Here is a 23,868-nt window from a genome sequence, read left to right as displayed (position 1 = left end):
ACTGAGTTGCAAAGGGCCTTACTAAGTAGCTGAGGCTGTCCTTGAAGCGTGGTCCTCCAGAGACATTCTACCACCATGCTACACCCAACCCCTTTGTTATTTTTTGAAACAGGATCTTCCTAGGTTCCTAAGAGTCTCATGACATCGCTGAGGCTGGTTTCAAACCTGTGATCCTCCTGTCTCAGCCTCCCAAGTGCTGGGGCAGCAGGTGTGCACCACCACATCTGGCTCCATCTCTCTGTAGTATTTTCCTTCCAATATTCAAGCCCCAAGCCAAACCCACAGGCGCATGGCTCAGGGACCCCTCTCAGTAGCTCCTTCTAATGCCTTCCCCTGGCCACCCCCAGCCAGGACACACCGTAGCTCACTCCCTGGTCCGTGCTCATTCTCCAGGCCCTCCCATCTCCCTCCCATGCTCCTCCTGTAGCAGGGCGCAGTCCTGACACCAGCAACTTCGGTCCTTCACCTGCTCAAGCTGGCTTGCTCCCCTCTGCCCCACCCACATTCAGAGCAAGCCCCATTTCTACAAATTGTCCCAGAAACCCGCTTTTGCACTAAGACCGACCCATCTCGGTCCCTGGCCTGGGCATCATGGGTACCCTAAGGAGCGCTGTGGCCAGGTCAGCAGTTGAGCCCAGAAACCAGGCTCCGGGTTGCTGGCTGGCCCCGTGTGGTCTGGGGAAGCCTCCCCCTCGCCAGTTTCTATTCTCTTCTGTCGACATGCATGCATCTCTGGAGTGAACGGGATGTGGAGCTATGGGCTCTCCCCCAGGCAGTGGCAATCCCTTGTGACGGGCCACCTCCAAGCTGGGGCCAGGGCCTCAAGAGTCCCGGCCAAAGAGGCCCAGCAGTGGTCACCTGGCATGGAGGTCCCGGCCCTGCCCATCCTCCCTGGTCACCTGTGCTCCCCGCCATGCCTCCCGCTTCCCCTCCTGTTGTCACACTGTTTTTTGTTTTTTTTTCCTGATGGTGGGAAGAGGTTGGAGGCTAACTGTCCTGTTTGCTTCTGTGCCTCTGGGGCACAGCATAGGCAGAGGACACACGGGTCCACCATTTGGGGACACTTACACTCATGTCTATTCCAAGAGAAAACGGTGACATGACTTTGGAATAGTCCAATGATCCAGCTAGAGGAAGGTGGCACCTAAGCCTGGTTCCCTCTGACTCCCCAGGCAAGGTGGCTTCTTCCTGCTCTACACTCAAACTCTCCATCCCCCCGCCCCCGGGACCACTCAGCCCCTCCGAGGCTCAAGTCTTAATAAACAGGATGGGCTTGTCTGTTTGTCTCTTTCTTGTGGTGCCAGAATCCAGAGGCATTTATCTCCAAACTACATCCTCAGCTCTTTTTCTTTGTTTTTTGAAATATGGCTGCTGAGAGTTGCTAGATTGCTGAGAGTTTTCCTAAGTTGCCAAGGCTGTCCTCGAGCCTGTGATCTTCCTGTCTCAGCCTCCCACATACTGGGATTCCAGGCATGTATCACCATACCTGGCTTCGGCTAGACTTCTGAACACCAAGAAGACTTTGCTGCAAGTCTCTGCGGACAGCTCTGGCTTCTCACAGACAATGAGGCTGGCCCCAGCCCCGTTTCCCACCCAGCTTCTGCAGATTTCCAGGCCTCTATCAGCCAGTGATTCTCGGGAGGCAGCAGGTGCCTGGGATCGCTTTGCCATGTGCACAGCTCAACTGGGCATGCTGACCCTGTCAGTGTCCCTGCCCCAGCTTCAGAGGTCTTTATAAGAGACCACTTCTTCTCCAGGAGTGTTTGTGGCTGGCTCCATGCAGAGATCTCTGGTGCCATTCACCTCAGCTTTCCACCAGCGAGACACCCTCTCTCCCCCATCTACATCTGGGTTTGCCACACCTGGTCATACTTGTGAGCTGTGAGGACAAGCGTCCCTCCCTCCACTTTCATGGGCACCACATTAGAAATATCCCAGCCTCTGGCTCCGTACCCACCCTCTGGACCCCGGTAGCCCTCCATCACCACCCAAGGTGGCCCTTGACCATCACCCCACTCCATCTGGTGCCAGCTACCTTGTCCCAATCCACCACTTTGAATCTTGGTTCAATAGCAGGGTCGGTCGTCTGGGTTTCCGCAGAAGGCACACTCCCATTCTCTATGGAACCCTGGAAAGAGAAGACCCGAGAGGGTTACTCAGCAGGCTAGGGAAGAAAGCAGAGCCCTGAGCTGTCCTGGGACGAAGCAGCCAGGGATGGAGGGTCCCATGGGCGGGGCCGGTGGGTGGAAGTGAGGCACACAGAGTACTTTTGAAAACAGCCTCTGATGTGGGTGTCATTATTCTTTGTATTTTTCTTCACCCTCAAGAAATAAATTCTGCAAAAATAACAGAAGCCAGCCAGGCGTGGTGGTGCACGCCAGGAATCTCAGTACTTGGGAGGCAGAGACAGGAGAGGGGCAGGTTCAAAGATAGCCTCAGCGGCCGGGCGTGGTGGCGCACGCTTGAAATCCCTGCTCTTGGGAAGCGGAGACAGGAGGATCGCACAGGTTCGAAGCCAGCCTCAGCTAATTAGTGAGGCTCTCCGAGACTTAGTGAGACCCTGCTTCCAAATAAAATATAAAATAGGTCTGAGAGTAAATAGCCTGGAGGTAGAAAGCCTCTGGGTTCCACCCTCAGTACCACCAAAAAACTAAAAAAGTTTAAAGATAGCCTCAGCAATGGAGTGAGCCTCTCAAGTACCTAGTGAGACCCGGCTTCCACACAAACAAGGTCTGGGGGCGTAGCTCAGAGGTAGAACGTCTCTGGGCTCAGTCCCCGGTGTGGGCACTGTGAGGTCTGGCTGTGAGGCCTGGCCAGAGGAGGTGGAGAACAAAATACCAGTAGTGGTGGGAAAGTGACCCTAGCCAACTCCGTGCCCCCAGCCCATAAACCTACCTGTGTGGCCCCCTGTCAAGGCCACCGGTGAGAAAAAAGCCACAACTGTGTAACTACCCCTCCCTCCTAATGCCCCATAAAATCCCCTAGTCTATAAGACAGGGGCCCCTGACTCTCGTGGACTCTCTCTCCTGGTAAGGTGCCTCCTCCCAGATTTATACCCAAATAAATCTGTTCTTGCTGTCGAGCCGTGCACTCCCTGTCCCAGCTATTTACCAACACCCAGTACCACAAAAAATGAATAATCAATAAGACAGCCGGGCGTGGTGGCGCACACTTGTAATCCCAGCATTCGGGAGGCTGAGGCTGGAGGATCACAGTTCGCGGACAGCCTCAGCTACTTAGTGAGGCCCTCTGCAACTCAGTGAGACCCGGTTTCAAAATAAAGACTAAAAAATAGGGCAAGGGGTTTAGCTCGGAGGTTGAATGCTTCTGGGTTCCATCCCCAGTACCGCAAAATAAATAAATAAATAAATAAATAAAATAAATAAAAATAAAATGAAAGAGGCAGAAAGATGTGGGGGAGAAAGCAAGCTGGCTGAGTGTAGGGAGGGAGGGAGGCAGGTAGGGATGCTCTGGGAAACGGGTTCCTGCCGGTGCCTGGCAGGTGTCAGACAGAGCCAGTCGCAAGGTGGCATGGAGGGCACGTGGCGGAGCTCACCCGCCACGCCTAGCGATGCCCGGCCTCTCTCCCTCCTTTCCTCTTTTCTTCCCGTTCTGTTTATTCAACAGTTCCTGCGGTTTCACAGGACCTTCTAAGTCCACGTGCCCAAGGGAAAGAAAGCCAGCAAGCAGGGAGCCAGGAGACAGCCCCTCCAGGCATCCCGCACTCGGCCGGCCCATGTGGGGCAGAGGAGTGCCCGAGTGGACTCAAGGTTAAATCAAACTAGCAAAGAGGTGAAGTCAGAAGGAAATGGAATGTTCTGGGAAAACCACACAGCCCTGATGTCACGTGGGGTGAGGCTAGAGAGAGCAGAAGTGAAACTCGTGTTTACCTGTAGGAAGGGCAGGGAGAACTGCAGAGTACCACGCCACATGCCTCAAATCCGAATATTTGGGAGGCTGAGACTGGAGGATCACAGGTTTGAGGCCAATGCGGAACAACTTAGTGAGACCCTGTTTAAAAAAAAAAAAAAAGCCAGGTGTGGTGGCGCATCCCCGGAATCCTAGCAGAGACAGGATCACAGGTCCTTGTCCAGCCTCAGCTACTTAGTGAGACACTGTTCCAAAATAAAGAATAAAAATAGGGCTGGGGGTGTAGGTCAGAGGTAGAATGCCCCTGGGTTCAAGCCCCAGTAATGGAAAAAAAAGTGGACTTTTGTGTTCCTGTCTTGGTCTATGCATCTCAGTATATCTAGCCTGAATCATCAAGCTAATATCTGAAAAATTATGTTTTATACTGGAGATTAAACCCAGGAATATTCTACCTCTGCATGTTCAGCCCCTTTTGTTATTTATTTTGAAACAAGGTCTTGCTAAGTTACCATATAGTGGCCTCAAATCGGGGATCCTCCTGTCTTAGCCTCCCAAGTATTGAGATTACAGGCCATCATGCCTGGCCCTGAATTTTTTAAAAACAGCATCTCATGCTCTTTTAAGGACAAGAAAGAATGGATTTTAGAGCACATTGTACAGAGAAACTCTTTAAACATCCCACGTAGGCACCTTCCCTCTTCCGGCACGTCGAGCTCACTAACTTCCGCATACACCGGACCACCCCAGCCGAGATGCTATCAGCCCTCCTCCCTCCTATAGACTTTTTCCTGCTAACCCAAGGTTATTTCTTGGGGTGATCTCCCCCTCTCTGCTCCCCAACCCCACTCCCTGCAGCCCCATCTCCCTCTCTCAAAACACAAGACACTGCGCAGCCGTAGAGTAGAAGAACCAGGAGTGGTCCAGTCTTAGCTGGGGAGGAATTGTCATGCATATTATCAACTGATGCCTTTGCCTGTATTACACTCTGCAGGTATCCCAGAGTAGCAGACCTAGATCAGATTTGGGTCCAGCCACTGGAAACAGAAGAGAGGGATCTGCCTCGTTGCCTCTTAGCCCTGAGTGCCAAGCGCTGCTTGATCAGACTCCCATTTCCCGTCCCTGGCGCAGATCCCCTTGTTCTCAGCTCTCTGCTTCCAGGCTTTTGGGAGCCGCTCCTGGTTCTTCTACTGTATGGCTGCACATTCTCTCGTTGTTCACCTGATGGACCTATACATATTTGAGAACAGTCAATACTCCTGGGACACAGCAGAGTCTGTAAGAATATCACGTGGCCCACGTTTCTCTTCCAAGGCAGGTGTGATGGGGCCCTTTAGCGCCCAGCAGGGCTTGCACCTCCCTCTCATGCAACTGTACCGTAATCCCAGTACTTGGAAGGCTGAGACAAGAGGATCGCAGGTTCGAGGCCAGGCTCGGCAATGTACCCAGTCTTTCAGTAACTTAGCAAGACCTCATTTCCAATTACAAAATAAAACAGGGCGGGGGTATAGCTCGAAGATAGAATGCCCCGGTATCTTTTTCTCTCTCATACGGACGCAAATCATACTCTACATATATGTAAATTCCCACTGCCTAAGTTGGGATTTACAATTTCTTGCGTCTGGTAGTTTTTGACTATTTGGGTAATTATCTTGTCTGTCTGGTAGTCCTGGAGGTTCGACATCAGGGACTTATGGACTGCTATTTCCTGTTTCTGCAGCCCCTGAAAGGACTCTTATGAATGCTAGATGCTCCACCCACGTGTCCTCTTCAATACTGGGTCTTTGCAAAGCAGCCTAGCTCTCCTAAGGCCTGTCACGTGATTGGTGGAGCTGGCTGCAGGGGTGGGACAGGGCGTGCGTTCTTGGGTATATAAGACAGATGGAGTGGTGTGTCTTCCTAGTACTGCCTATGACTGGAAGGGGAGGCCCAGGACACTGACCGTGCCATCCGGGTTTGTGGGACCCGTTCCTGTGGAATGGGAACCGCCAATACTCCCTGCCTACGACCTGCCTGGGACAGCGGGGTCTCTAATTCCAACAATCTGGACTGTAGACTCTCAGTGCTCTTTGTCTGAGTACATAGGGCAGGCATGAGCAAATCTAAAGGTACATAAAACCGACAGGAGATTGCCAGCATTTTCTTTTGGCTAAATAAAATCCTATGTTATTTTTTTAGTATTAGAGATTGGAATTAGTTGCATTCTACCTCTGAGCTATGCCCCCAGACTGTTGTTTAAGTTTTTATTTGAAAACAAGGTCTCATTAAGTTGCTAAGAGCATCACTAGGTTACTGAGGCTAGCTTCAAATCTGCAATTCTCCTGTCTCCGTTTCCTAAGTACTGGGATTACAGGCATACACCACCATGCCCAGCTAATTTTTTTTGTTGTTGTTTGTTTGTTTGTTTGTTTGTTGGAAACAGGCTGTAAAGCCAGGTGTGGTGGCACATGCTTGTAAGCTCAGTACTTGGGAGGCTGAGACAAGAGGATTGCAGGTTCGTACCAGGCTCAGCAACCTCGTGAGGCCCTCTGAAACTCAGTGAGACCCTTTTTCAAAGTAAAAAATAAAATAGGACTGGGGTGCAGCTCAGAGGTGGAATGACCCTGAGTTCAATCCCTAGTACTACAACAAAAAGAAAGGAAGGAAGGAAGGAAGGAAGGGAGGAAGGGAGGGAGGGAAAAAGTCTAGCTACATTGTTGAAGTTCTCACTAAGTTGCTGAAGCTGGCCTTGAACCTGTAATTCTCCTGTCTCAGCCTCCTAAATACTGGGATTACATGTGTGTGTCACCACATTTGGCACTAAATTAAAAAATATATATATATATATAGTATGATGCTAGGGATTAAATCCAGGGGCATGCTGCCTTTGAGCTACATCCCCAGCCCTATTTTATTTTTTATTTGGAAACAGAGTCTCACTAAGTTGTGCAGGGCCTCACTAAGTTTCTGAGGCTGGCTGAGAACCTGTGATCCTCCTGTCTCAGCCTCCAAAGTACTGGGATTACAGGCGATTGCCACCACGCCCCCTTAGAGTATTTTTAGAAGTTACTATCAGCTAGATATGGTGGTACCTAACCTGTAAACTCAAGAAAGAACAATTGGGAATTTTGTATTGACATTTAAAAAATGTTCTAAGCTAGGAGTGGTGGCGCACACTTGTAATCTCAGTACTTAGGAGGCTGAGACAGGAGGATCGCAGGCTCGTGGCCAGCCTCAGCTACTTAGTAAGGCCCTTTACAAATAGTGAGACCCTGTCTCAAAAAAAATAATAAAAAATAGGGTTAGGAGTGTATCTCGAAGGTAGAAATGCCCTAGGTTCAATCCTTAGTACCACAGAAGAAAAAAGAAAAGTTCTACTTAGAAATATTTATTAATGAATGTAAGGAAAACATCAACAATTTTATGAGTGTCCCTTGTACGTGACCGCTCCCTTGGTTTAAGCTGGCAGATGCGGGACTCGAGTCTATCTGTATCAGGAAGTAGACCGAATGTTCACTTTGTACCAGTTTTAAGGTTTGACTTGAAAAGCTACTCAAAGTCCAGGTTTACAGAGAGATGTGGGCTAGCAGTAGGAGCAGAACTTATACGGCTTTCCCGTTCAATTGGAAATCTGAACAAAACCCAGGGGGTGGAGGAAGCGCTGCACCCAGCACGGGGCGGGCAGTCAGCGACTCGCTTGGGAGAATTCCTGATTCACGGACCGGTGCCAGTCTGAGAGGACGGAGAGAAAGGAAGAGGGCATATCTATCTATCTATCTATCTATTCTTTCTTTCTTTCTTTCTTTCTTTCTTTCTTTCTTTCTTTCTTTCTTTCTTTTTCTTTCCTCTCTCCTGGTTCTCCCTCTTTCTGCTGCTGGGCCGAACCCAACAGGCAGTAACATCACTATTGATACGACAAACCCTAGAGTGGACACCTAAAGGTGCTTTCTGAGTGGCCTGATGGGACCACACCCCTCCCTGGCAGAGGCCCAGTTATTATCACAAGATGGAGCGCACCTCCAGTACGGGAGGATACTCCAAGGAGAGCCAGCGCCAGCCCCGCGTCGGCGCCAGTAAGAAGGCGCCTGGGACGGGGCCGTGTCCTCCAGCACACATTGCACCGATGAATTTTCTTGAGTCCAGGTGTTGGATTCCAGAAGGCTTAAAAACCTTCTCCACACATAGACAGACAAACGACCTTCCTGAAGAGGGTCTTCTTGTCCTGGCCCAGGGCAGGGGCTTCAGGAAGCGAGTTCTGCTCAGAGTAGCCCTCCACACACCACACGCGCTGGCCTGGGTCTTGCTTCCAGGCGCTGGGGCGCCGGTGTTTATTTTACAGTCAGCCGGGTTCACCCTCGCATTCCACAGGCCAACGCCATCCATGAATCACAAGCGTGTAAAGGTCACTACGGGGAACTAGGGTGCACCCCCAACTTGAAAAGGCTTTTGAAAAAGCTTTCTTGGAAACTTCCACAATACATTATTTAAAAGACTCTCCTGGCCCTGGAAGGAAGCCAAAGAAACCTTTAAAACCCAAAAAGAAGCCCGGCGTGGTGACGCACGCTTGTTATCCAGTACTTGGGAGGCTGAGACAGGAAGATTGCAGGTTTGTGGGCAGCCTCAGCTACTTAGTGAGGCCCTCTGCAACTTAAACAGCGTTTCAAAATAAAGAATAAAAAACGCCGGGCGTGGTGGCGCACGCTTGTGATCCCCGCGCTTGGGAGGCGGAGACAGGAGGATCACGCAGGTTCGAAGCCAACTGCGCTGGCTTAAGAGACCCTGTTTCCAAAAATAAAATTAAAAAAAAGGTCTGGGAGTGTAGCCCGGATATAGAAGGGCTTCCAGGAACCCCAGTACCACCGAAACAAACAAACAAAAAAACAAACAAAAGTAAATAAAGAAAGAATAAAAATTAGGGCCGGCGCTGGGCATGGTGGCGCATATTTGTAATCTCAGTATTCGGGAGGCCGAGACGGGAGGATCACGATTTGCAGACAGCCTCAGCTACTTAGTGAGGCCCTTTGCAACTCAGTGAGACCCTGTTGCAAAATAAAAAAAAAAAAAAACAAAAAAATAGGGCTGGGGGTTTAGCTCAGAGGTAGAATGCCCCTGGGTTCCATCCCCAGTACCGCAAAAATAAATAAATAAATAAATAAATAAATAAATAAATAAATAAATAAATAAAAATAGGGCTGGAGGTGTAGCTCAGAGGTAGAATGACTCTGGGTTCAATCCCCACGACCACACACACAGACACACAAAATCTCCCAAGTGGAGAGAATGTGTGTGTGTGTTTCTAGCATTAGGACACTGTTCTCGGGGAGGCCTTTGGATCGGGTCGATTTTAGTGTTTGGAGGAGAAAGTGAGAAATTCTGTGGCCAGACTTATATTGGCCTTCATGAGAATGATTAACAGAAGTGTCAAGGGGACACTGCCTAAAGAGGGGGTGTCCAGTCCTCTGTGTCGTGACAGCTTTCCCACGGGGTCCAGCCGGGAGACACGAGCCGGTCCTGGGGCAACCGGAGGGTGCTGAAGACTCAGTCCCTCACCAGGCCCCTCCAGATCTCCCTATGGGAAGAAATGCTTCCGTGGTCAGGCGCTCAGGACTCAGACTTCTGTGTGAAAAACTGATGTGTTTAAAGCACCTACCGTGCGGGAGTTACAGAGCAGTCCCGATGATAGTTATCCAAGGCTTGATCGGCTTCCTCGGGATCTAGTCAGGGCCACAGAAGGGGAGGGAATTCAACCAGGAAAGGGAACCCCACAGAGAGAGAGGCACCCCGGGAGATCTGGAGCCCGGATATGCATCTCGGCCTGAGAGGCAGGGAGCAGAAATCAGGGTCTCCTGGTCAACACAACCTTGCTTCCTGGGCTACAGTGGCAGATAGCGGTCGGAGGTGGGGACGATATTGAAGGGCATTCCTTCCTAGCCCCAAGGTGGCCTTGTTCTCCTTCTTTCGGGCCCAGAGAAGTCACTTCCCAGCTGTCTGAAGTGGCGCGTGCCTGAAATCCTAGTACTTGGGAGGCTGACACAGGAGGATTAAAGGTTTAAGGCCAGCCTCAGTAATTTAGCAAGACCCTCAGCACCTTAGTGAGACCTCACTTCAAAACAAAAAACATAAAAAGGGCTCGGGGTGTAGCTGGGAAGCAGAATGCCTCTGGGTTCAATCCCTACTACCAAAAATCAAAACAAAAAAGTCACCCCTCAGTTCTCCCCACTTGGAAGTGGCGCGCATGGGTGCCTGGCCGTGCCGGGGCTGGGTGCAATTAAAGTCTCTCTCTTCAGTGCCAACCTCGTTCTCTTCTGAACCTCCTGCCCCCACATCCACTGTGCGGCTCCAGGGACCGCCAGCCCGCTCCTCCGGGGTGCCCGCTGCAGTTGGTGTCTCATTGGTATCAACATAACCGTCCGAGACGGCCTGGCAGGAGCCCCTCCACAGATGGGGAAACTGAGGCACGGAGGGACAAGAGCTGACAGACCACCGACCACAGGGAGTGCCCACCAGAGCTTGCTGGAGGAGCTTTGCGGGCCCTGCCTGCCCTCTCGGGATGTCCGGGGCCCTCGGGGGTGTCCTCCTCTCCCAGCCCCGTCCTCCCTAGAGAGGGTGTGCAGGAGGGCGCCGGGGGGAGAGAACAGAGAAGGACAACAGAAGGCCCGCGCTCAGCGCGGCGAGCAAACAAGTCGGCACAGAGCGGCCTGAAAGGAGTCAGTGTGCGCGGCGGGGGCGCGGGGGGCGGGAAGCCGCATAAAGGAATGTTGTTCGAGAAGGCTGGGGCTGGGCACCGAGGGATGGACAGATGGCCTTTTATCCCTCGGCCCGGATCGCGCCTGAAAACCCTTTCTCTGGGATGAGCTGGCGCCCGGGCCCCCGCCCCTCCCGCAGGCACACCTGGTAGCTCCCCCCGGGCAGGCTGGGCACTGTCCGGAGTCGCATCTGCACCAGAGGCTTCGTGACCAGGAAGCCCACCCTCGGGCCTGCTGGAGCAGTCTCCTGGGAGTTGGGGGCTTTGGGGGACCCCAAACATACTGCAAGGAAGGCAGGAGGACCTGCCGGCTTCCACCCGAACAAGCTGCTTCCTGCCCCCTGGGTCCAGAGCAGAAGCCAGGCCCCGTCTTATGTCACAAGGAGCCACGCCTGGCAAGTGACAAGCCCCGGCATCCCCAGAGCGGGCTCACGCCTGACCCTCCCACAACTGCCGCCAGGCCACTAGCTCCGCGGCCCGCCATCTCTGTCTTCACGGTGGGGAGAAAAAGGCGCAGAGGAAAGACGGGGGGAGGCTGGTACACCAGGAGAGACCAGGGGTGTGCTGCTCAAAAACGTGGTCGGAGGACGGGAAGCGCACCCAGGCCGCATCCTTCACTTCTGTTCACCATGGCCCTGCTGCACCCGGGGTCCTCTACCACTGAGCTACATCCTCAGTCTTTTTAAGAGAGAGAGAAAGGAGAGAGAGAGAGAGAGAGAGAGAGAGAGAGAGAGAGAGAGAGAGAGAGAGAGAGAGAGAGAGAGAGAGAGACACGAGCGTGTGTTGGGGGATGGAACCCAGGGGCATTCTATCTCCAAGCTATACACCTAGCCTGATTTTTTTTTTTTTCTTTTTTCCAGTCAGTACTGGGAATTGAACCTGGGGACATTCTACCTCCGAGATACACCCCCAGCCCTATTTTTTTGTTCTTTGTTTTTGAAACAGGATCTCACTGAGTTGCAGAGCGCTTAAGTAGTCGAGGCTGACTGAGAACCTGGATGTTCCTGTTTCAGCCTCCCAAGTACTGGGATTACAAGGGTATGCCACCACGCCCACCCCAGTCTTATTTTTTATTCCATATTTTGATACAGGGTCTCACTGAGTTGTAGAGGGACTCGCTAAGTAGCTGAGGCTGGTTGCAAACCGGGATCCTCCTGTCTCAGCCACTCAAGTACTGGGATTACAAGCGTGCACCACCATGCCTAGCCCCAGTTTTTAAAATATTTATTTATTTATTTATTTATTTATTTATTTATTTATTTATTTATTGTGGCACTATGGATTGAACTGAGGGGCAGTCTACCTCTGAGCTATATCCGCAGCCCTATTTTATTTTACTTTTGTGGAAACAGAGTCTCACCAAGTTGCTGAGCCTGGCTTTGAACATGTGATTCTTCTGTCTCAACCTTCCAAGTATTGGGAGTATAAGCTTGGGCCACCACACCTGACTCCCTTTTTTAAATTTAATTTTTGCGGTACTGGGGATAGAGCCCAGGGGCATTCGACCTCTAAGCTATACTCTCAGCCCTTTATTTATTTTTTATTTTTTATTTTTTAATTTTTTTGGTGGTACTGGGGGTGGAATCCAGAGGCTTTCTACCTCTGGACTATACTCCCAGACCTATTTTATATTTTATTTGGAAACAGGGTCTCACTAAGTTGCTGAGAGCCTCACTAAGTAGCTGAGGCTGGCTTCGAACCTGTGCGATCCTCCTGTCTCAGCCTCCCGAGCGCGGGGACTACAAGCGTGCGCCACCATGCCCGGCCCCAGCCCTTTATTTATCCTTACTTTATCCTTTATTTTGAAGCAGGGTCTCACTGAGTTACAAAGGGCCTCACTAAGTAGCTGAGGCTGTCATCGAACCCTGATCCTCCTGTCTCAGCCTCCCAAATGCTGGGATTACAAGTGTGCGCCACCTCACCTGGCTCCTTTTACTTTTTGAGACAGCGTCTTGCTAAGTTGCCTAGCCTCAAAACTGGGATCCTCCTGCCTCAGCCTGTTGAGTGGCTGGGATTACAGGTGTGTACCAGCCCATGCTCAGTTAACTATTTTTTTATACTGCTTTCTTTTCTTGTTTTTTTCTTTCTTTCTTTTTTTTTTTTTTTTTTTTTTTTTTTTTTTGCAGGTCTGGAGATGGAACCCAGGGGCATTTGACCTCCAAGCCACACCCCCTGCCCTATTTTTATTCTTTATTTTGAAACAGGGTCTCACTGAGTTGCAGAGGGCCTAAGTAGCTGAGGCTGTCCGCGAACTGCGATCCTCGGGTCTCAGCCTCCCGAATGCTGGGATTGCAAGCGTGCGCCACCACGCCCGGCTACACTGCTTTATTTTCTATACCCCTTTCCTGGCCCTGCAATCCTTTCCCTTTGTACTGGAAGAAGTTTGTGCTTACAGACACCGGCGGCAAGGGTTAGTGCTAGAACACAAATCTGCTGGACTGCCTGAGGCTCTTGGCACATTTCTAGAAGCAGCCAAGTCTGAACAGCGAGCCCTAGAGCCGATGACAACTGGTGATTCCTGGTGAGCTGCAGCTTATCCTCCAAATACCCGCTTGAGCGTCGTGTCTTATACTTGTCACTATACTAGTACCTTGGCCCGGGGAAGACTTCCCTGAACAACCCCAGGGCACGCTGACCTTCACCCGCCTGATGTGGCCACAGGCAATGGGCATCACTAATATATTAATACTGGTATTCAGCAGAGAAGGTAAGGAGGAGCCGTTCATGAGTGGCGCGGGGAAACCATCCTGGAGCAGAATCACCTATAATCTAAGGACTGTTATCCCAGAGAGAAATGGCAGTGGCCCAGGCCAGAGCTCTGGATTAATGCTACCCAACGGAGTACTCTGCAACGATGAAAATGTTCTATGCTTGTGCTGATACGGTAGCTACTAGCCCCATGTGTCTTCTGGAAATGTGGCCAATGCTACTGAGGTCTCACTTTTTAATTTTATTTAATTAAAAATTATTTTATAGCCGGGCATGGTGGCGCATGCTTGTAATCCCAGCATTTTCAGGAGGCTGAGACAGGAGGATCGCAGGCTCAAGGATAGCCTCATCAAGTAATGAGACTCTTCATCAACCTAATGAAACCCTGTTTCCAACTAAAAATAAAATAGAGCTGGAGGTATAAGCTTGGAGGTAGGATGTCCCTGGGTTTAATCTTTAGGACCACAAACCAAAACAAATTATTTTGGGTACTGGGGATTAAAACCAGGGGCATTCTAACTCTGAGTTACACTCCCAGCCCGATTTTATTTTGAAACAGGGCCTTGCTAAGTTGCCAAGGGTCTTACTAAGTAGCTGAGACTAGCTTTGAACCTGGGATCCTCCCGCCTCAGCCTCCCAAATACTGGGATTCCGGGTGTATGCCACCACGCCTGGCTAATAGCTCCTTTTTATCCACTGAATATCAACTCCTTAGAGAGGTGACCTTCCCTGTCCGACGTTCCAGCTGCCTCTCCGTCGCAGCCCCCTGGTCTAACATATATTATCTAATCTATTGTTCTGCTGGGTATACATACAGAATATTTACATTCTGTTGTGGCCTTTGCCTTCACCTGTAATGGTGTCTGGCTCCTCTCACTAGCAGGTAAACCCCTTGAAGGTAGAAACCAGTTTTCTTTTTATCCCTAGCAGCAAGCTCTGGGCCGGGCACAGAAGAGACGGTCGTGTTTGTTGCACAAAGAAGTGGTGAGGAGGGAGAGTCATCCTGGGGGGCCCTGGGGCCACCTGGGGCCCTGGCCAGTCTTGTCTTGGGAGCCTGTTCTTCCTTGCCTCGTCCAGTACAGACAGGACGAGGGCAACAGGCCAGAGTAGGCCCCACAGGTCCTGGCCATGGGGACGGGGCGATGCTGAGAGGCCACAATGATCTCATCCTCCATCTCCTCCCAAGGGGCAGACGGTCCAAGCACACAGCAACTCGTGTTTTAAAAACATCCATCCTGAAGTTGGGCATGGTGGTGTACACCTGTAATCCCAGTACTTGGGTGGCTGAGTCAGGAGGATCGCAGGTTCACAGCCAGCCTCAGCAACTTAGCGAGCCTCTCAGCAACCTAGCAAGACCCTATTGTAAACTAAAACTAAAAAGGGGTTAGGGCGTAGTTCAGTGGCACAATGCATCTTGGTTCAATTACTGGTCCCAACCAACCAACATCCCTCACCACCTAGCAGCAATCTACCTAGTAGAAGTCGGAGGCAATTTAGCTTAATGGACATGCTCTGCTTTATGAATCTTATATGATCTCACTGCAGCCGAGCACCAAACTGTGGGGAAAGGCAGGGAGTAAGAAAACCAAGTCCCCTCCAGGTGACACAATTTGCTCAAAGGCCGTGAGATGTAAAACAATGTGCTGAAAGGCAATAAGGTCCAGTGGGAAGGCTGAATGTGGTGGTGCACGCCTATAATCCCAGAACTTGGGAGGCTGAGACAGATCACAGGTTCAAGGCCAGCCTCAGCAAGTAGGGAGACTCTCAATCTAGCAAGACCCTGTTTCCAAATAAAAACAAAATAGGGCTGGAGGTATAATCGGAGGTAGGTTGCCTCTGGGTTCAAATTCCAGTGACACACACACACACACACACACACACACACACACACACACACATACACACAGATGCAGAGTCAGGACCCGGGCTCCTTTGGGCTCCAGACCTCCTCTTTCCTAAAGGCCAGCAGGGTGGGCTGCCTGGCCAGCTGCCTGCACCAAGCTCCACAGTGCCAACTTGAAGATGCAATTCTTCATGACCCCATGAGACCTGCCACCCAGCCACGCTCAGGACCCCAGCTTCCCGGTCCAGTCTCCTTCTGCCCTTAGCTTCCAAGACAGTGGGTCACAAACAGTATGTTGTACCTGAGTCATGCGGGGTACTTGTTAAAAACATGGATTTCTGGGGTCATGTCTCCAGAGATTCTGATTTTGTAGTCTTGGAGAAGAGCCAAGGATATCTTTTTTAATTATCACTGTAGACTAAATAATTCTTTAATTATCCATTTTTTTCTCACTCAAGTGAAACATCGAATTCTTCACAGACCTTCAATCCTGGGGTCAGTTTTCTGAACTATGACCCAATTCTCCAGTCTCAGATTCACGTCCACCTGAGATGTTTGAGTGGCAGAATTTGTTTAGTGCCATCTTTTGGGAGGGGGGGAACAGTGTCTCCTTCAAATTTGTATCTACCTATCCAGATGTGGTGGCACACATCTGGAATCCCAGTACTTGGGAGGCTGAGACAGGAGGAGCCCAGGCTCCAGGCTAGCCTCAGAAACTTATCGAGGCCCTCAGTAACTGGTGAGACCCTGTTTCCAAATAAAAAATAAATTAGGCTGGGGGTGTGGCTTGGAGGTAGAATGCCCCTGGGTTTAATCCCCAGTAACACTCACACACACACACACACACACACACACACACACATACACACACCCCACAAAATTTATATCTACCTAGAACCTGTGGATGTGCCCTGTTAGATAAGGTTAGAGTGAATTAGGGTGGGCTCTAGCTTCAATATTTACTGGTGTCCTTGTAAGAACAAAAATTATATATATATATTCTCCACAGCTTGGAGACAGAGGGCTGGGTCTATAAGCTAAGGATGGCCAAGGACGGCCATCCTGCCTTGGGAAAGACCCTGGAGATATTCCCCCTGAGGCCTTGGAAGGAACCAAGCCTGCTAGTGTCTTATGTCAAACATCTAACCCCTAGGACTGTGAGACAGTACATTTCTGCTGTGTTTTTTTTTTTGTTTTTTTGTTTTTTTGTTTTGGTGGTACTGGGGTTCCTGGAAGCCCATCTAACCTCCGGGCTACACTCCCAGACCTATTTTTTTTCTATTTTGAAACAGAGTCTCGTAAGCCAGCGCAGCTGGCTTTGAACCTGCGCGATCCTCCTGTCTCCGCCTCCCAAGCGCGGGGATGACAAGCGTGCCCACCACGCCCGGTTCATTTCTGCTGTTTGAGTGGTGCTTTGTGACAGCAGTCCTAGAAAACCAATATAGCTTCACTGCAAATGAGGTCCTCCTTCGTGAATGATATCCTTCGTTTGCTATTATTGTGTTTTCCATTTTTTGCAGTATTGGGGATGGAACCCAGGGGCATTCGACCTCCGAGCTATACCCTTAGCCCTACTTTTTATTCCTTATTTTGAAACAGGGTCTCACTGAGTTGCAAAGGGTCTCACTAAGTAGCTGAGGCTGTCTGTGAACCGTGATTCTCATGTCTCAGCCTTCCAAATGCTGGGATTACAAATTGGTGCCACCATGCTGGGCTTGGAATCTCTTTTAAATAAGCTTCTCTAAAGTGGGCGTGGTGGCGCAGGCTTGTAATCCCCGTGCTTGGGAGGCTGAGACAGGAGGATTGCACAGGTTCAAAGCCAGCCTCAGCTACTTAGGCTTTGAGAAACTTAGTGAGATCCTGTTTCCAAATAAATTACAAAATAGGGCTGGGGGTGTAGCCGGGAGGTAGAACGCCCCTGGGTTCCATCCACAGTACTGCAAAAAAAAAAAAAAAAAGTTTCTCATGCCGGGCGTGGTGGGCACGCTTGTAATCCCCGCGCTTGGGCTTGGGAGGCGGAGACAGGAGGTTGTAATCCCCGTGCTTGGGAGGCGGAGACAGGAGGATCGCGCTGGTTCGGAGCCAGCCTCGCTGGCTTAAGAGACCCTGTTTCCAAATTAAAAAAAATAAAAAATAGGTCTGGGAGTGTAGCCCCGAGGTAGAAGGGCTTCCAGGAACCCCAGTACCACCAAATAAATAAATGACTAAATAAATAAATAAGCTTCTCACGATATTCTCTTGTGTGTGTGTGTGTGTGTATGTGTGTGTGTGTGTGTGTGTGTGTGTGTGTGTGTGTGTGTGGTACTGGGGATGGAATCCAGAGTCATTCTACTTCCGAGCTGCACCCCCTAGCCCTATTTTTTATTCTTTATTTTGAAACAGGGTCCCACTGAGTTGCAAAGAGCCTCACTAAGTAGCTGCGGCTGTCCGCAAACCGCGATTCTCCTGTCTCAGCCTCCCAAATGCTGAGATAACAAGTGTGCACCACCATGCCCGGCTTTCTCATGAGATTCTAATGAGAGGAGTAGGAAGGAGGAGGAGGAGGAATCAATTTTCAGTTCCCTTGCCCAGAGGGACAAGAAGTTTGTTGTACAGAACTTCCTAAGAGGCGCTGGGCTCCCTGCTGCAAACATGGCAGCTTGCTGGATCTCCTTGCCTCTGGTTGTCTGGGCACACACTGACCTTGACCTCAGGCTTCTTTCTCCTCTAACTCGTCTGAACACAGAACAGTGTAGAACCCATCCTGGTGCTGCGTCTGTATTCTCCCCCATCCCCAAATCCCTGCAGTCCCCAGCTAGACTCTCTGCCATTCTGTGATTGCTGGACAGCGCTCACTTTGGACTCCACACCCCATGGACGGTGGACCAGAGCTGTCAAGTACCCAGAAATGACTTCTTCCTTGCTCCAGCTCCCGGACCTCAAGGTCCAGGGCAAGCTACACAGTCCCAGCCTCTGAAAGTCGGATTCAACTGCGTCCCCAGGGCCCGCAGCGTGGCCCAGGGTGACTCTTGGCCTTTTCAAGTGGGGCAGAATCTTGGCTGGAATAGAAAGAGGAAAAAAATGAATGGTAAAAACCTAATAAAAATTGGTGATTTCATTGGTACACCAAAAAAAAAAAAAAAATCTCAGGGAAGTGAAATGCTTAGGTAAAACAAACAAACTGGACATGGGTCTCTCCTGTAATCCCAGTACTTGAAAGGTTGAGACAGGAAGACCACAGGGCAGCAACATAGCAAGGTTCTTACCAACTTGTTGAGACTCTGTTTCACAATAAAAAATAAAATGGGCTTGGTGTGTGTAGCTCAGAGGTAGAATATCCCCTGAGTTCAATCTCTGGTACCAACTATAAAAAAAAAAAAAGAAGTAAATGGAATTTTTTTTCTATATTCCTTATATGAAAAGAACAAAATATGACATTAGGTGAAAAGTAGCCGGTTGCTGGGTGGTACGCATCCCAGGATTCCTTTCCCTTCCGTGCTAACTAAAGAGAGACCATGCGTGTGCGTGCATGGTATATTTCTGCGAAGCTGCACATGAAATTTCATGTTGAGCTGGGCGTGGTGGCGCACGCTTGTAATCCCAGCATTCGGGAGGCTGAGACCGGAGGATCGCGGTTCGCGGACAGCCCCAGCTACTTAGTGAGGCCCTTTGCAACTCAGTGAGACTGGTTTCAAAATAAAAAATAAAAAATAGGGCAGGGGGTGTAGCTCGGAGGTCGAATGCCCCTGGGTTCCATCCCCAGACCCGTAAAAAAAAAAAATTCATGTTGATAGTACTTTTAATTATTTAAAATGTACAGGTTAGGCCGGGCGTGGTGGCGCACGCTTGTAATCCCCGCGCTTGGGAGGCGGAGACAGGAGGATTGCGCAGGTTCGAAGCCAGCCGCGCTGGCTTAAAAGACCCTGTTTCCAAAAAAAAAAAAAAAAAAAATAGGTCTGGGAGTGTAGCCCGGAGGTAGAAGGGCTTCCAGGAACCCCAGCACCACCAAAATAATAATAATAATAATAATAATAATAATAATAATAAATAAATAAAATAAAATAAAATGTACAGGTTAGCTGGGCATGGTGGTGCACACCTGTTAATCCGCGTACTTGGGAACCTGAGACAGGAGGATCACAAGGGGCCAGCCACAGCAACTTAGCAAGACCTTGTTTTGAAATAAAAAATGAGAAGGGCAAGGGGTGCAGCTAGCAGTAGAATGCCCCTGGCTGCCATCCCCAGAACCAAAATAAATGAATAAATTTTAAAAAGAGCCCTTGTCTGACTGCTGAGAGGGACCGCTTGGTCAATTGGCTGGCATCAGCCCCAAGTCCACCCGGGTGTCAGGGCCAGCTCCCCTTAGGGGTACTTCAAGCATGGTGGAACCAGCAGCAAGAGGGACCACTCCCGTCTCCCTTCCTGCCAAAGGCTGCACTCTTCAGCCAGTTTTGAGCTCCACCGAGCCGCCAGCACACGCTCCAGGGGCATTTCCTCAGGAGCATGGACCAGGGAGGCCCAGCTAGACAGGACGTGGCGCCCTCCCCCTGCCCCTGGAGGCCACCTCTGCCGGCCTGGCATTCTAGAGGTGGCCGGGTCTCAGAGCACTCTGTCACGGTCACGGCCACGCCGGACTGGCGCTGGGCGTCAGGACCGGCTGCCGCTGTCCTCTGGTCCTGACCCAGGAGCATTCTACCTCGCTCTGATAGGACCCCCATCTTAGAGGGGAACCCCATCTTGGAGGGGAGCCGCAGCAGCCGCGTCCCAGGTGACCTCCCTCCCTCCCTCTAGATCTGGGAGAAGTTGGTGAAGACAAAAAATTCGGAAGCAATGGCAAAGGAGAGGAGGGTCTGTACAGCCACCGGCCCTGGGCAGCCTTCCTGGACATTTAAGGATGAAGTGGACAGAAACCTTACTTTAGCGTCTGCCTTCTTGACCTAGCAGCTCTCTTTCCTCTTTCCTTCCACGATTTTTATTTTTTTTGTACTAGGGGTTGAACCCAAAAGAGTTCTACATTTATTTATTTATTTATTTATTTATTTATTTATTTATTTATTGCAGTACTGGGGATTGAACCCAGAGGCATTCTACCTCCAAGCTACACCACAAGCCCTATTTTTTTTTTTTTTTGGTGGTACTGGGGTTCCTGGAAGCCCTTCTACCTCCGGGCTACACTCCCAGACCTATTTTTACATTTTTATTTGGAAACAGGGTCTCCTAAGCCAGCGCGCGCGGCTGGCTTCGAACCTGCACGATCCTCCTGTCTCTGCCTCCCAAGCGCGGGGATTACAAGCGTGCGCCACCACGCCCGGCGTCCTATTTTTTTATTCTTTATTTTGAAACAGGGTCTCACTAAGTTGTGGAGGACCTTACTCAGTAACTGAGTCTGGCTGTGAACCTGTGATCCTCTTGTCTCAGCCTCCTAAGTACTGGGATTACAAGTGTGCGCTACCATGCCTGGCTGGGTTCTGTTTCTGAGTTCCACCCCCAGCCCTCTTTTATTTTTTATTTTGAAAAAGGGTCTTGCTACTTGTCCAGGCTGGCTTCGAGCCTGAGATCCTCCTGCCTCGGCCTCCCAAATACCGGGATTACAGGCATGCACTGCCATACCTGGCACATTTAACAGAAGAGAGAATTGTCCACTATCCCAGACACGTCAACTTAGACACCAAATCAGGCTCATATCTAAGCCTCAGGCCCCTTTAAGGGCATTCTGAGGACCACAACTCATCATTATGTTAGGTCCCTGCCCCAGACTCAGGATGTTTCACAGTCTCTATTGGTCGTAAAAGAAGTACTTCTCTAGCCTGGTTAAATTAACATGGTCTAAATCAAAGACTGCCTGATACAGCTGCCCAAAGAAGGCCCCTCTAGGGCTATTTCTTTTTGGTACTGAGGATTGAGCCCAGGGGCATTCTACCTTTGAGCTATACCTCCAGTCCTTTTTATTTATTTATTTATTTATTTATTTATTTACTTATTTATTTATTTTAAAACAGGGTCTCCCTAAGTTGCTCACAGTCTATGTTGCTGAGGCTATCCTCGAACCTGCGATCCTCCTATTTCAGCCTCTCAAGTACTGGGATCATAGACATGCGCCACCATGCCCAGCTCCCTTAAGGGGTTAAAGACTCCAAATGTACTTTTTCAAGCCAACACATTGCCCCATCTCACACTTTGACCTCCAGCCCCTCACTCTGTGGAAGGAGGGGCAGCTGCCAGGAGGTGGGAGCATTTGACTCTTGGGTTAATCAGTAACTGAGCAGGCTGAGTCAGGTGGTAGGGGAGGGAGCGCTCATTCCACTCCGGAAATCTCCTTGCACAAGTACACACTGCCACAGAGCATCTTAGAGGTGCACACTGCCACAGAGCATCCTAGAGGTACACACTGCCACGGAGCATCCTAGAGGTACACACTGCCACGGAGCATCCTAGAGGCACACACTGCCACAGAGCATCCTAGAGGCACACACTGCCACAGAGCATCCTAGAGGTGCACACTGCCACGGAGCATCCTAGAAGTACACACTGCCACGGAGCATCCTAGAGGTACACACTGCCACGGAGCATCCTAGAAGGCAGAAGTGGTTTATAAGTCTGGAAAGCAGACAGGTTCAGCCTGAGGACCCTTCTTTTATCTCTGGGCCATGGGAAGGACAAGAAGGGATGCCTAATGGCATCTCACCCTGGATGGCTCCAAGGGAAACATATCTGCTCCCTTGGCTTAGCTGCAGGGAGCGGCTTTGTTCCTAAGGGGTGTGCAATGGCTGTGCAGGACACCTGGGACCGTATTCCAGGATCTCTGAGCTATTGCTTCCTACATCTGCTTCCTCTACAAGTTCAAATGGAAAACTAAGGGAAATATTTTTAATAAAATGTAAATCACTATACAAACTTAAGGTATATTACTATTCTATGAGGATCACTGTCACCCAAGTTCTTTTCTTTGTGTGTATGTGTGGTACTAGGGACTGAACCTAGGGGCATCCTACCTCTGAACAACAACTCTGGACTTTCTTTCTTTCTTTCATTCCCTCCCTCCCTCCCTCCCTCCCTTCCTTCCTTTCTTCCTTTTCTCCTTCCCTCCTTCCTTCCTTCCTTCCTTCTTTCTTTTCTTTTTTTTTTCCGGTATGGGGATGTAACCCAGGGGCATTCTACCTCTGAGCTACATCCCCAGTCATATTTTTTATTTTGAACTAGGATCTCACTGAATTGCAAAGGGCCTCACTAAGTAGCTGAGGCTGTCCACAAACCTGGATCTTCCTGTCTCAGCCTCCCGAATGTTGGGATTATAAGCGTGTGCCACCATGCCCAGCTCCTACTTTATTTTTTATTTTAAAACAAAGTCTCGCTAAGTTGTGGAGGGCCTCATTAAACGTTGCTGAGGCTGACCATAAACCTGCGATCTTCCTCCCTTAGCCACCCAAGTATTGGGATTACAGGCATGCCCCATCATGCCTGGCACCCCCAGCCCTTTTTATTTTTTATTTTGAAATATAATCTCACTAAGTTGCTGAGGCTGTCCTAAGCCTGTGATTCTCCTAACTCAGCTTCACAAGTACTGGGATTACAGGTGTGTGCCACCATGCCTGGGCTACACCCAAGTGGTCTTTATCCAAGTCCCTGAAGATTCAAGTCTCAAAAGGCAGAAAAAATCTTAACCTGCAAATATTCACGAGTCAATTGATGAGTTATATGTTTAATCCCTGGTCACAAAAGACCACCTCCTTCCCCAACTTCTCCCAGACCGTCTAGGTGGAACATTTTCTCTTTCATGGTTAGAGGTTGCCATTATCTCACAACTCAATGCAATGAAATGGAAAGAAAAATGAAAACTCTCTGCAAAAAAAAATATAGAAAATGTCATGAATGCAATGAGAGCCACAGAAAACTGATTTACAATTCCACTGTGAAATGAAGACCTGGCCGAGTTGGGCCAATTCAAACGGGAAGGTGGGTAACCAGCAAAGGATGGGACCCTCAAAAGAGACTAACCTGTTTATCAAAGGGCCAAGAGAAGCCGGCTGTGGTGGCATACACCTGTAATCCTAGTACTTGGGAGGCTGAGACAGGAGGATCGCAGGTTCGAGGACAGCCTCAGCCACTTAACAAGGCACTAAGTAGCAACTTAGATCTTGTTTCAAAAAAAAGAAAAAGAAAATAGGGGTGGGGAAGTAGCTCAGAGGTAAAACACACATACATAAACACACACACACACACACACACACACACACACACACACACACAAAGAGAGACCCTTCACCTTCAGCTACATTTGCTAAAAATGACTCCTGGTGAAATTTAGAATATTACATTGTAGCTGGAGGTGGTGGTGCATGCCTATATAGCCTCAGCACTTGGGGGCTGAGATAGGAGAATTCCAACATGTAGGCTAGCCTCAGCAATTTAGTGAGATCTGTTTTCAAATAAAATAGGGCTGGGGGTAGGGATGGAATAGGGAGCTCCTACATTAGATAAAATTAAAAAAAAAAAAAAGCTATATGACACCGGGCATGGTGGCACACGCTTTTAATCCCTGTGCTTGGGAGGTGGAGACAGGAGGATCGCACAGGTTTGAAGCCAGTCTCGCTGGCTTTAAGAGACCCTGTTTCCAAATAAAAATATAAAAATAGGTCTGGGAGTGTAGCCCGGAGGTAGAAGGGTTTCCAGGAACCCCAGTACCACCAAACAAACAAACAAACAAACAAACAGCTATAGCTTGGCAGTAGAAGCCCCTGGGTTTAAT

The 23,868-nt window shown here is 49.8% G+C and overlaps 1 protein-coding gene across 1 annotated transcript in view; it reads right to left on the bottom strand.

Moving 5' to 3' along the window:
- FA2H (fatty acid 2-hydroxylase) overlaps positions 1-23,868 on the bottom strand; it is a gene marked incomplete at both ends in the record, with an annotated part of 60,041 nt that overhangs the window by 24,513 nt on the left and 11,660 nt on the right. The window contains one exon of the mRNA XM_080703376.1: positions 2,036-2,128. Within this exon, the coding sequence (XP_080559502.1) occupies positions 2,036-2,128 (93 nt within the window). The remainder of the gene's footprint in view (positions 1-2,035; positions 2,129-23,868) is intronic.

This window comes from Muscardinus avellanarius, assembly GCF_963383645.1.
Source record: "Muscardinus avellanarius genome assembly, chromosome: 10".
Taxonomy (NCBI): domain Eukaryota; kingdom Metazoa; phylum Chordata; class Mammalia; order Rodentia; family Gliridae; genus Muscardinus; species Muscardinus avellanarius.
This window is presented reverse-complemented; position numbering and strand designations above follow the sequence as displayed.